This window comes from Haliotis asinina, chromosome 2 (genome assembly GCF_037392515.1).
Source record: "Haliotis asinina isolate JCU_RB_2024 chromosome 2, JCU_Hal_asi_v2, whole genome shotgun sequence".
Lineage (NCBI taxonomy): Eukaryota > Metazoa > Mollusca > Gastropoda > Lepetellida > Haliotidae > Haliotis > Haliotis asinina.
The window spans coordinates 36850921-36863169 of record NC_090281.1 but is presented as its reverse complement, the minus strand read 5'-3'; the positions used below and the strand labels follow the sequence as shown (position 1 = coordinate 36863169).

The following is a 12249-nucleotide window of genomic DNA, read 5'->3' as shown; positions in this document are numbered from 1 at the left end:
TCACCTATCTTGGTTTCCTCAAACAGGAGAAGACTCCTACGTACCCGAATGTCTGAGATACTGGAATTGTGATACAGTGTTAGAACCCGAGTCGCGGGTAAGCAACCCATACAACAACCTTGCCTGTAAGCAATCCAATCGATTTGTTTGTTTGTGAGTATGAGTGAGATTGGCTTAACGCTGCTTCGACCCGTGAAGGTCCCGGGGTTGAATAGGTCTTCAGCAACCCATGCTTGCCATAAAAGGCGACTATGCTTGTCGTAAGAGGCGACTAACGAGATCGGGTGGTCAGGCTCGCTGACTTGGTTGACACATGTCATCGGTTCCCAATTGCGCAGACCGATGCTCATGTTGTTGACCACTGGATTGTCTGGTCCAGACTCGATTATTTACAGACCGCCGCCATATAGCTGGAATATTGCTGAGTGCGGCGTAAAACTAAACTCACTCACTCACTTAACGCTGCCTCAGACGTATGTTCATAACGATCACTGAGAAATACGCCGCATTGAGCGATATTCCTGCAACATCACTGCGGAGCACACCACAAATAGGCCATTGTGCCCATGTGGGAAATCGAACCCGCACATTCGGCGTGACGAGCGGACGCTTTAACTGCTGGGTTACCCCACCGTTCCCGTACAGAGAAGAAGGCACAAAGCCGCACATGTATGTGTAGCTTTAGTTCTATCAGGTGAATTATAATTAGGATTTTCGAAGCGTTCAAGATTATGTCTCCGATATGGAATGAGACTGGTTTTACGTCGATTGTAACAACATCATAGCAACACCAAATCGAGGGACTACAAAATCGGCTTCATCTATAATTGTACCTACACGTGGAGAATCGGACCCGGGTCTGTGGCTACGTGAGAGAACGCCTAAAACATATGCTCTCCCACTCAGAAACTGTATACTGATCCCGAGCTGACCTTTTTTCCTATTCCACCAAACACCAGGCAGGGTAACAACAAGCACCCTCGTTTAATGTATGTTGGCATGACGAGGAATCAACGACCTACCGGTCGCTGGTTAGCCTGTCTGTCCTCTGTAGACACGGTTGCAGCCACTACATTAAAGGTCATATGCAACGTAAAATACAACTTTGCAGATTCTGATACATTTTGTTATATACTTACTGAAACAAATCATCAAAAATGCCAATTCAACCTATAAAAGTTGAAAAAACGCGATGAAAAAAAGCCCGCGAATACGGAGTTCAAACGATTCACTAAATTCCCCCAAGCGCTGGGGGGGGGGGGGGGGGAATGGTTTCAACAGCTCTGCTGCGCAGCGCTGCGCCCATAACGCATGCGCAATGAATAGCTTCGCGGAGCTTGAAACGGCATGCCTGCCCGGAGACTGAGGTCGTGAGCACTAGTCTAATCTGGGTTGTGTACACAAACAAGTAAATAATCAACTCGTTATAAAAACAAACTTGTTGATTGTTGTAAGCAGCCTCTGTCACAGAGAAAAATCAATGTCTGATTTACTGACACCTATATGTCTACCTGCCTGTCTTCTAAAGACAACCGAATATGCAATACACAGCTTCAATCATTGACCGCATGCAATTTGAACTTGACATCTATCAGGCTATACGCCATAAACAAAATAAATTGAATTATGACTCGTGCACCAAGTCCTGTCTCTGCCACATTATGTAATTAGACAGGTGTGAAACTTGTACACATCACATCTTTTTATGTCTGTGGATTGCAAACAAACTGCATCTATTTTTCTCGGATGACAGGATCTGACGGAAACCGGTGCAAACTCTTGTCAGTTTCAAGGCCTGCTTTGTACTTGGACGTATGACAGTTTCCAGCCGCGCAGTGGCTCACCATCTCTGCTGAGATGATTTTGATTGGATCGAACACAAATTCAGAGAACATGTATTTACAAAACCCAACATCTCTATATACATTCTTTATGCATAACTTCTTCTAGTGCATATTATTTTGTATGACAACGATATATGAATCCATACTGAAACGACGCATCGAGTACAATAAAAGAAGTTGTTATCCATAAAGAATCTTACTATCTTGTGACTCGCCCATACTTCTAAAATGCCCATCAAACAGATCATCTTTATGTACACACAATGAGCCCTCAGCGTATCAGCAAATGAACCGGCCAATCGGAAGCCGTCGTTACATTTGAGTGCATCCCTACCCGCTATGACTGGGTTCGGTCTCCCGAGGGCTTCATTTCGAGGGAAGTAAGCCCAAGTACAAAATATTACACTTTTGGATCGCGATTGTACGCTTATAATTGTGCTTATTTAATTTTTTACAAGCAGCAATGTATATTATATGTCATGAATAATTGATAATTGTATTTTAATTATGCTTGATATTTTGGTTGCATGTGACCTTTAAATATATGAGTGAGTGAGGGTTTACGCCGCTTTCAGCAATCTTCAGCAATATCAAGACGGGACAACACCAGAATGTTTGGGGAGCATTATCTTGGAAATTCCTAGATCCAGTCATGAAATATACTCAAGCTCAGATTTAGATCTGAGATATGACAAGTAAATTCTGTGAGAAGAGAATGATCTGAATCAGAAAACGTGTTTTACGTTTGAGCAACATCCATTGAATTTTCAGTTAACAGATTCCAAAAAGCCGTTCTACTGCGTGTGTGCATGCGTGCCCTGCTCGTCTAAAAGCGCTGAATAACATTCTACTATAACATGCCCTTGCTTACTAATCGCTCGTGTTTGAAACCGGGTTGTGATTCATGCAGTCAGTAGAAGATACACCTTATAACTAACTCACTGCTCCCAATGTCAAAGTACGCGCCGGCTGTATTCACCAGATAGCTGTTTCAAGTTTAATCCGATTTGACGCAACTGTGGATCTTAAGTGGTTTAGTAACTAGCTGTTGAAATAAATACATAACGTATTTAAAATCTGTTTTTGTTAACATACTACCGTCAATGAAGAGTGGTTCTGTTGAAGGTGTGGATGGTTGGCACTTTTAATGTATAGTCAAGGGCGACATACGTTTTCAGATCGAAAACCAATTTCTAATAAAGTTGCGTAATTCGAATCTGACAAGCCACTGACAGTGTCATCGCAGCAGTTTAGATAGACAGACAGACAGACAGACAGACAGATAGATAGATAGATAGATAGATCTATTTATAAAATACTGTCAATGCTGTAATCTCAATAGTACTGTCAGCTGTATGAATACATATCTCTCACAGGTAAGTATTTTATGATCAGGACTATAAATAATTGCGGATGTGTCGAATTGACTTTATAGACCCTTGCATCCATTAATCTTCTTCACTTAACAAAACACGACTACCCAGTAAACACTAATTAGTTTACTTAAATATGTTATTTCAATAATTTCACTGTTTGTCTTGATGTACGAATGTGCTGAAGGAATACACATACACCATTGATTTAAACATTTACACTGTCAGTAAGCCGTATTTTCGTATTGTCCCTGAAAATATTTCTTATGCATACGTGATGATAATGTATGTGCACAGCCGTCAGTAGATTACACAGCAGAGAAAGTCCAGCATACAAGATCTCAATATAGGTAAATATTGAGACATGGGTCAATGACATTCTTTTACTATGAGCGTTGATGCTGTTATGGAAGACAGCGAACATTATCGATCAAGCGACATCGATCACCTGGACCAGGCGGGTATATACACCTGAACCGCCAGGCGATCGAACAGATGCTTTCATGAATAAGTCACAAACTTACCTCCTTTACTTGGATTGTCATCGGGGGCTACCTTCGACATCTTGTTAACGTGTTAGTATATCCCACTGGCGTCAAACAGATCCACACAACGACATTGCTACCAGTCGAGTAGTAGCCTCAGTGGGCTTCGTTGTCAAAGACGCTTCCCGGATTCACCGTGCTGAGGTCACGTGGTGACCCCTCATATTTGAATAGTGCGTGGTCATGCCTTCAAGGAAGGTGATGACGTATAGCTCCTTATAAATATTCATGTTTAGTTGACGGAATTCAATCGAAGGGCTTCACACTTAGTGGGTAATATATTCCGTCAGTGGACGGTTGCGGGTTGTCATTTCTAGGAACTGATTGAAAGGCGGTGTATTACTTAGATAATCGAAGTGTTATTGAGTTCGCGTTTTTGCGCCAGTGTTCGACCGTTGTATTTGTTTTCGTTGTTTGGGACCCTCTCTGCAATATTACGGCTATATAATGATTGGCGGCGGGGTGTGAAATGGAATCTGTACAAAACAATTGCACTGTAGCCTAGTAAACTATTCAGGCAAGTCGTACACTACTCGCTAGAGATTCATTTGCTGTAGGTGAATGTATGCACTGCGTTCAGAACGTTCTCAGTGAACGCAGACGCAGGTCGCCTTGACTTACTGGAGTGATAGGGTCACGCCTTGAACCGTCACACACTATGCAACATGAATGACTGAGTTTAGTTTTACGCCGCCGCTTTTCGCAATATACCAGCAATATCACAGCGAGGAAAAGCACATATGGGCTTCACACATAATGATTGTTCCCATGTGGGTAATGAAACCCGGGTTCCCGGAGTAATGAGCGAACGATTTAACCACATGGCTACCCCACAGCCCCGATTGACACAAGTCCTTGAATAGATTACACAGATACTCGTGATGTCGATCAGTGAATTGTATGGTTACGGGTGGATTAATTACAGACCGCCGTCACATGTCGCTCGAAGACAGCTAAACCATTAACACAGAAACGAAAAGGGGTTGTTAAAAACGGCTGTCATTTCAGATTTCATATCCAAAATATCACTGGTTGCGATTCGAGCGATCCACTAAGACAACAGCCTTTTACTACAATCATCGGTTGCTCTAGATCTACATGGGGCGGCGAGGTGGTTAAAGCATTCACCCGTTACGGTGAAGACACGGGTTCGAGTCCAACATGGGTTCAATGTTTAAAACCAAACTCACACACTCACTCTAGATCTATGTTTTACCCGGACGTTCCATCAGAATTAAAACATTTATGTATTCTGTTGTTTTTTAAGCGTCCAGCTTTACGATTACGGACTTGAAATAATCAAGTTTGAAAAAGATAATAGAGTGATTGATACCAAGAACATTAATCACCTGGGTTATGATGACATGTGTCAACCAAGTCAGTGACCTTCCTGACCAGCAAGGGCTGCTGAAGACCAATCGTAACCCGGATCCCCCTTATCTAATGTGACATCGGCATTGTTTCAGGTAAAGAGCAACGAAACCAAGTTGACTCATTTTCACATGGATCTTCACCTGTGGACTTGACGACAAGGCGCCGGATGTGGCTGGACACTCTGTTCAACTGATGCAATCGAGTAGAGAAATACTCTACCTACTAAACTTTCCGTGTAGAAAATAGGAAACCGGATGCGTCGAACAATGGTCCCAAATGAAAAACAATGCACGTGTATGCATGGGAAAAAACAATGTAAATCCTGCTCACATGATGCTCATCAATTTGCTCGTTCATCTCGGAAAAGTCTCTGAGTTCCACCAGAAACTAGCTTCACACATGTCACAGGAACAGCCAGGTGATGCACGTGCAGAAGTACCGACAAAGTCATTGATTCATTAAAATCTGTTGTGCCTGCCAGTCTCCATCCTTTCCCGTACATCTGACTGTTCCTCTCTTTGCAAACACCGTTTACGTACGTACGAAGTGTGCCCAACGCGGGAATCTTTCCTGTGACAAAGTGTTGGTCTTCAGTAACCCATGCTTGTCGCTAGCGGCTACTGACAGGATAGGGTGGTCAGGTTCACTGATTTGGTTGATGCATGTTTTTATATACCATTTGCCAATGCTCTAGGTGTCACGTCATTTTATCTGAGGATTCGTTTTACCTTCTTGCCGTCTGCTCTAAAGCTGAACATTAAGAAAAATCAGAAAAACACATTATTAAAACGCGTCGTTGATAGGCTTCTTAGAAGTTGTAAAGATGAAGGAAATCCAAGTTCTTTTGATGGTTAACTTCTTTATTGCGATGAGGTCGACGTTTCGGTGTAGGTTTACAGTGACATGTTTCAACCAAGTCAGTGGTTTGCAGGGCGTCGTTTGTCCCGAAATTATGTTATACGACCAATGAAACTCGGGTTAAGTGAGGGGTTTCGTCGTTTGTATGAACATGCTGTCGATGTGGAGTTAGGGCAATATGAATGAACTAACCGAAAATAATTATTAGTAAGGTCACCATGCATAAAGGTTAAACCCTGTCCCTAAACCAAGATACAAATACCGGCTAATTGACACCCAGCCTACACTGACACAACCATGTTGAACGATAAATCATAAAAATTTCGTCAGTGAAACTATATACGTCTGTATTTATTTGCATTGCGATCAGTCCTTTCACTTAGCCGGGGCTGTGTAAATCACAAAGACGGCTGTTGGTGGTAACTTGTATGTGTGTGTATTTAGGGCGATCATATCTGTTTCGGGTGGTGGGGAAGCCAAGTGGTTAAAGCGTTCATTCGAAACACCGACGACCCAGGTTCGTTTTCCCATATGGATGCAAAAGTGTGTGGTGTCCCCCGCCGGGATATTGCTGGAATATTTTTAATTGCGACGTAGAACTCTATGAACAGATACAAATTTATCGATGATATGTATTTTACAATAAAACGGAAATATTTTCTTATGGTCCATAAGATACAGTGTTGTGATATAACGACTATTTATCAAGACTGCAGGATGGACGCTACATATTGCTAAAATAGTTGTATTTTCCAAAATTCCAGCGTCAACTTCCAATGTTGTATCACTGAACATCTGCATGCAGTCAGTGTTTCAAAAACCAAGTCAGCATTTTACAATGTCTCAATGAGATGGCGCTTGAGTTCAAGACTAGAAGAGTACTCTCCCTTGATACTATCAACTGTTTATTCCTGTGACGCGTCATACCCTTAGACATTGGTTGTAAAGCAAAATGAGAAAAAAAAGAATGATTTCTTTCGAAGATTGTGCCGGATGCTACCGGGTCAGAGGGACATTTTTGTTAGGATTTTTTAAAACACAATATTATGCATATGGGAGAGTGTGCATAAATATCAAATGTCATATTTAAACATATACGTTCTTGGCACGAAATCTGATGATTGTTCTCAGGTACTAAGGTATTCACCTGAAACTGTGGTTTGAACTAAGAATTCCTTGCTGCTAGGCAACGCTCGGACAATGGCACAATGTAAACATATCATAGAGCCCCACCCACCTGTGGGTGGCGAGAGAGCTTGTATGTGTAATGTTTATAATCTCATTTGGTCACTCGGTACATGAGAATGTATGTGATTACTGTAGATGCACGCATGTACATTGCATGGCCCTTTCAACATCGCTTCAACTGTTCTTTACGTCGACAGCTATCAATGTAATAATTAAAGTAATAGATCTGTCTAATACATATAGTGTCACTTATGTTTAGATATTTAAGAAACTGTTGATTTTATTTTTGCCTTCGCTATAATCATTACTAGAGTGTAGCTCCAGCCTTGCCTATTAACATGCCAAGTCGCATATGATTACATTGGCGAATAATTCAGACAGGAGTACATGCAGTATTTTGTCTTACAATATCTGGAAATAACAGCAAAAGATTAAAAGGACGCAGAAATCACATGAAATATATAGAAACAATCCAAAGTTCACAGGTATGAATATAACAGAGAGAATATAAGCACAAAAAGTGTGGTTATAACGAACTCAAAGGGACCGCTAATTTTAGTTTGTTATAACCATAGTTACATTAGGAGCAAGTGGACCTAAGAAATGACATAAAATATACTTAGAGGCAAAGTGACTAGGACCAAAAGGAAGCGTTCTTTATATCTATCAGTAGCTGTTAGTTAACAGCGCGTTCGTCATACACGTTGCAGCCGGAGACATGCACTGTCGGAAAAGCGACGTTCGTGACGCGAGAGGAGGAACCTCATTACCAAAATATGACACCATGCATGGAATCTATACAGTTTCAACTCAGATCAGTCCACATTAAGTGTATGACATATCTTCAGATTTTTAGATCGGATCAAATGCATAATTAGGTTTGTGTCGACAAAATAACACGAGTGGGTTTTTCACTCAAAGCATGACAGTAGGAATGCAGTTATCTACAACCTTAGACACAACAACTGATTTTTTGTAGACAGTGTAGAAAATATCATTGCTGACTAATGGAAACAGACTATGGGACGTTCCTCATGCATAGTCTTCGACCAGGGAAATGCACTGACAAAGAGAAAAATAATCATATGAACTTACCATAAACAGCTGTCATCACTAACACTCACAGGAAACAATGGCTGGCTGTACACACGGACCGGTTTACAATTGGCTTGATACGTCTAGCCTTGCTGAAAGCTGGTGGTGTGATAATACTAGTGTAGCCGTGCTTGTATGGTTCGGCTCTGGGCTGTGACTCAAGAGGACAGACAATGATGATGATGATAATATGATTTATTGCAGTGCTGGATGAGGCTGTTGTTGAGCCAACCTGAGGAAGGGAAATATGTTTCCAGCTCAACAACAGCAAGTGGAGTCATAAAATCTTTAACCAAGTAAATAATTTTTAACAAATATTAAATAGTTTTAAATATCACAGTAAATTATGCTAAATATATTATCTAAGATATCAGAGACCAGGTAAAAGATATTGCACTATGGAATAAACTTTGAGCACATGGCATCAGCCATGTTTAAATATACACCAGTTTTATAATTTAATATTTTTAACTCAATAAATATGATTATCAATTAAATAATACTTTTGTTATTATACTTTTATTATTTGAAGGACATTTTGCACCTTTTGATAGAGAATTATGAAATATAGAGGCAGATGGAAACAGATAGAAAAATGGCCATACCTGAGGAAGGGAAATATGTTTCCAGCTCAACAACAGCAAGTGGAGTGAGGTGGAAAACAGGTGGCCAAAGAAAGTAAGAGGTCAGAGGACACAATAGCCAATAAGGAAGTAGGTAGCACATCAAAGGAAGTCTTTGATGTGACCTATAAATAGAAAAGGGAAAATCCCAAAGAATGGGTTACCTGGCTAAGAATAGAGAGGAAATTAAGGGAAATCCCTGTTGACAGGGCTCCAGGAAACAGAAGGAAAAGGTGAAGATGTTATAGAGGCGGCATTCAACGGCAAAGACTGAGACAACATGGAACAGATAATGATGTTTATGATATATGATGTTTGATTTGATAATGATCATGATCATGATGAATTATGATTGAACTTATGAGTTTTACGAATATATATAACACTGCTACACTAGCTTGGTGAATATTTTGAAATATCCATAACCTATTTTTGCTTATACTTAGAAACGGCTCAGTAATGTTGTTATACGTCGAACTTATGAATTTCCTAATTTCTAGACCACACAAACCAATGACTGACAGCATCAGTTGATGGGTTACCATTTCAACTGGATTTGGTTTTAGGCAGCTTTCAGCAATATTCCAGCAATATCACGACGGGGGACACTAGAAATGTGCTTCTCATGTTGTACCCACGTGGGGACACGAACCTGTGTCTTCAGCGTGATGAGTGGACGCTGTACTCACTAGGCTGCCTCACAGCCCCTATGTGGACACGAACGACTGTTTACGATTTAGGTTTTACAAATTTAAATTACAAAGTAAGGGATGCAAGAGATCTATCCTGCATATTACTCCAGGGGTCACCGCATAGAGTGAGTGAGTTAGTTGGGTTTTACGCCTATTTAGCAATATTCAAGCACTATCACGGTGGGGAACACTCGAAATGCGTACGTATTAGGCTACCGCACTGACCCAAGAGTATGGGAAACACAAGCGGATTCCTTGAAGCCGTGCAGAGTTCCCTCGTCACGCCGCAGGTCCTGGTTTGATTCCCACATGGTACAATATGTGAAGCCCACTTCTTATGACCGCATCGTACCATGGAATGGATGGAGTCTGGAGTGTGTGTGTGTGTGTGTGTGTGTGTGTGTGTGTGTGTGTGTGTGTGTGTGTGTGTGTGTGTGAAGGTGGGGGGAGGGGGGGGGGGGGCTTGTGAATGAATCAACGTTTACTGATGTGATGCTAATATCGTCTGGAAGTTAAGACTTTGTAAAAAGTCTCATGTAAGAAACCACGGGAATTTAGAATAAGTTTAGTTTTACACCGCATACAGCAAAATTCCAGCTTTATGGTGGGGGTCTGTATTTAATCGGGTATGGACCAAACAATCCAGTAATCAACGACATGATCATCGAACTACACAACTGAGATACTAAGACGTGTCATCCAAGCCAGCGTACCCGACCATACACCTGATCCCGTCAATCTCCCCTTCCGACAAGCATGGGTTGGTGAAGATCATTTCTAGCCTGGGTCTTCAGGAGCTCACGCAAATTGTGCACCCAAAGATCCAAATGCCAACCAAGGTTGGTTTAATCTGGAATATTGCTGAGTGCGGCGTAAAACAGCAAACAAACAAACGGTTAGCCTCGCATCCATAATGTCTAGGATCACGAGACACTCGGTGCTGAGTTTCCCTGGCAGGAGCGTGTCCGGCTGGGAACAGTAATGTTCCCCATATGTCCCTGAACACATAGAAGTCATATGTTCTTGTTTCCATTCAAGCTATTGTTTTGAATATACACATATACATAGGCACATTTCTCCTTTGTATGCGACAAGGGGCTTTTGGCGTCAGAGCGGTGGCCTTCTCAGAAGGCCCCGTTTCACAAAGATATCGCTGCTCAACGACAGTCGTAACTCCGATACCTCAACCTAGACTTACGACAGTCTTAACTCCGATACCTTAACCTACGAGGGTTGGCTGAAAAGTTCTCAGCCTGAGTGGTTTTTCCCCACCAGGTAGAGACAGGTGTTTGCCACCAATGAGGACAATCATTTAGTGAATCATAGACACGAGAACTACAAACGTACTAATAATTTTATCTCATCTACAGCTCCTTTGGTAAACCTACCCTCTGAAATCATCAGAAATGGACAAAACTGAATACAGGGCAGTCATCAAGTACTTGCAAAAGAAAGGGATGTCCCCAACACAGATACATGCTCACATTGTCTCCACTCTAGGGGATGATGCTCCTCCATTTTCCACAGTAAAGAAGTGGGCTGCAGAATTTAAGCGTGGCAGACAAAGCCTTGATGATGACCCACGCTCAGGAAGGCCTTCAACAGCAACCACTCCAGAAAACATAACGCGAGTGCTCGATATGTTGATGGATGATCGACGATTGACTACTCGACATATTGCTAATGTAGTGGGCATCTCTCATGAGAGGGTTGAGCATATTTTCACCAACGAATTAGGAATGACGAAAGTTTCTGCAAGATGGGTGCCAAAGCTCTTGACAGCAGAACAGAAACTTGTCAGGTTCCAGACATCCCTTGACAATTTGCGTCGTTTTGAAGCAGATCCCGATGATTTTGTGGCACGATTTGTAACCAAGGATGAGACCTGGATACATCACTTTCAACCAGAAACAAAACTACAGTCAAAACAGTGGAAGCATCCTGATTCACCAGCTCCGAAGAAAGCCAAGTCTGTTCCTTCAGCTGGAAAGGTGATGGCATCAGTCTTTTGGGATTCCAGGGGTATTCTGCTCATTGATTATCTTGAAAAAGGTCAAACTATCAACGGCAGATACTATGCTGATCTACTGAACCAGTTGCGAGAAGCAATCAAAGCCAAACGACGAGGGATGATCGCTAAAGGTGTCCTCTTCCACCAAGACAATGCGCCTGTTCACAAATCGGTGGTGGCCATGTCAACAATCCGCGATTGTGGCTTTGAACTCATTGACCATCCTCCTTATTCACCTGATTTGGCTCCTTCTGACTTCCACCTGTTCCCCAAAATGAAAAAGGAACTCGCCGGTCGCCATTTTGCAAGTAATGATGACGTCATTTCCGCTGTGACTGATATTATTAGGGTAGCTGAAGAAGATTTCTTCCTGACCGGGATTCGGACCTTGCAGCATCGCTGGCAAAAGTGTGTGAACTTGGAAGGGGACTATGTAGAAAAATAAATTACAAACGTGGACTTTGTAACTTTTTTTCACAGTGAGGCTTAGAACTTTTCAGCCAACCCTCATAGACTTACGACAGTAAGCTACATAGCTAGCTTTGTGAAACGGGGCTCAGTTAATCCGTCCTTTCGTCATACCGGAGTTCGTGTTCAACTTACTCCGTGAAGCCCTTTCCTTCTGTATATAGCCTCGTGCCCGTCG

General features: G+C 42.0%; 1 protein-coding gene across 2 annotated transcripts in view; it reads right to left on the bottom strand.

The window, feature by feature from the left end:
* LOC137273685 (choline transporter-like protein 4) overlaps positions 1 to 3827 on the bottom strand; it is a 58112-nt gene extending 54285 nt beyond the window's left edge. For both annotated transcript variants that reach the window (XM_067806482.1, XM_067806484.1), the window contains exon 1: positions 3742 to 3827. In XM_067806482.1, coding sequence (XP_067662583.1) covers positions 3742 to 3781 — 40 coding nt within the window. In that variant the 5' untranslated portion in view covers positions 3782 to 3827. The remainder of the gene's footprint in view (positions 1 to 3741) is intronic.
* Between the last annotated feature and the right edge of the window lie 8422 nt (positions 3828 to 12249).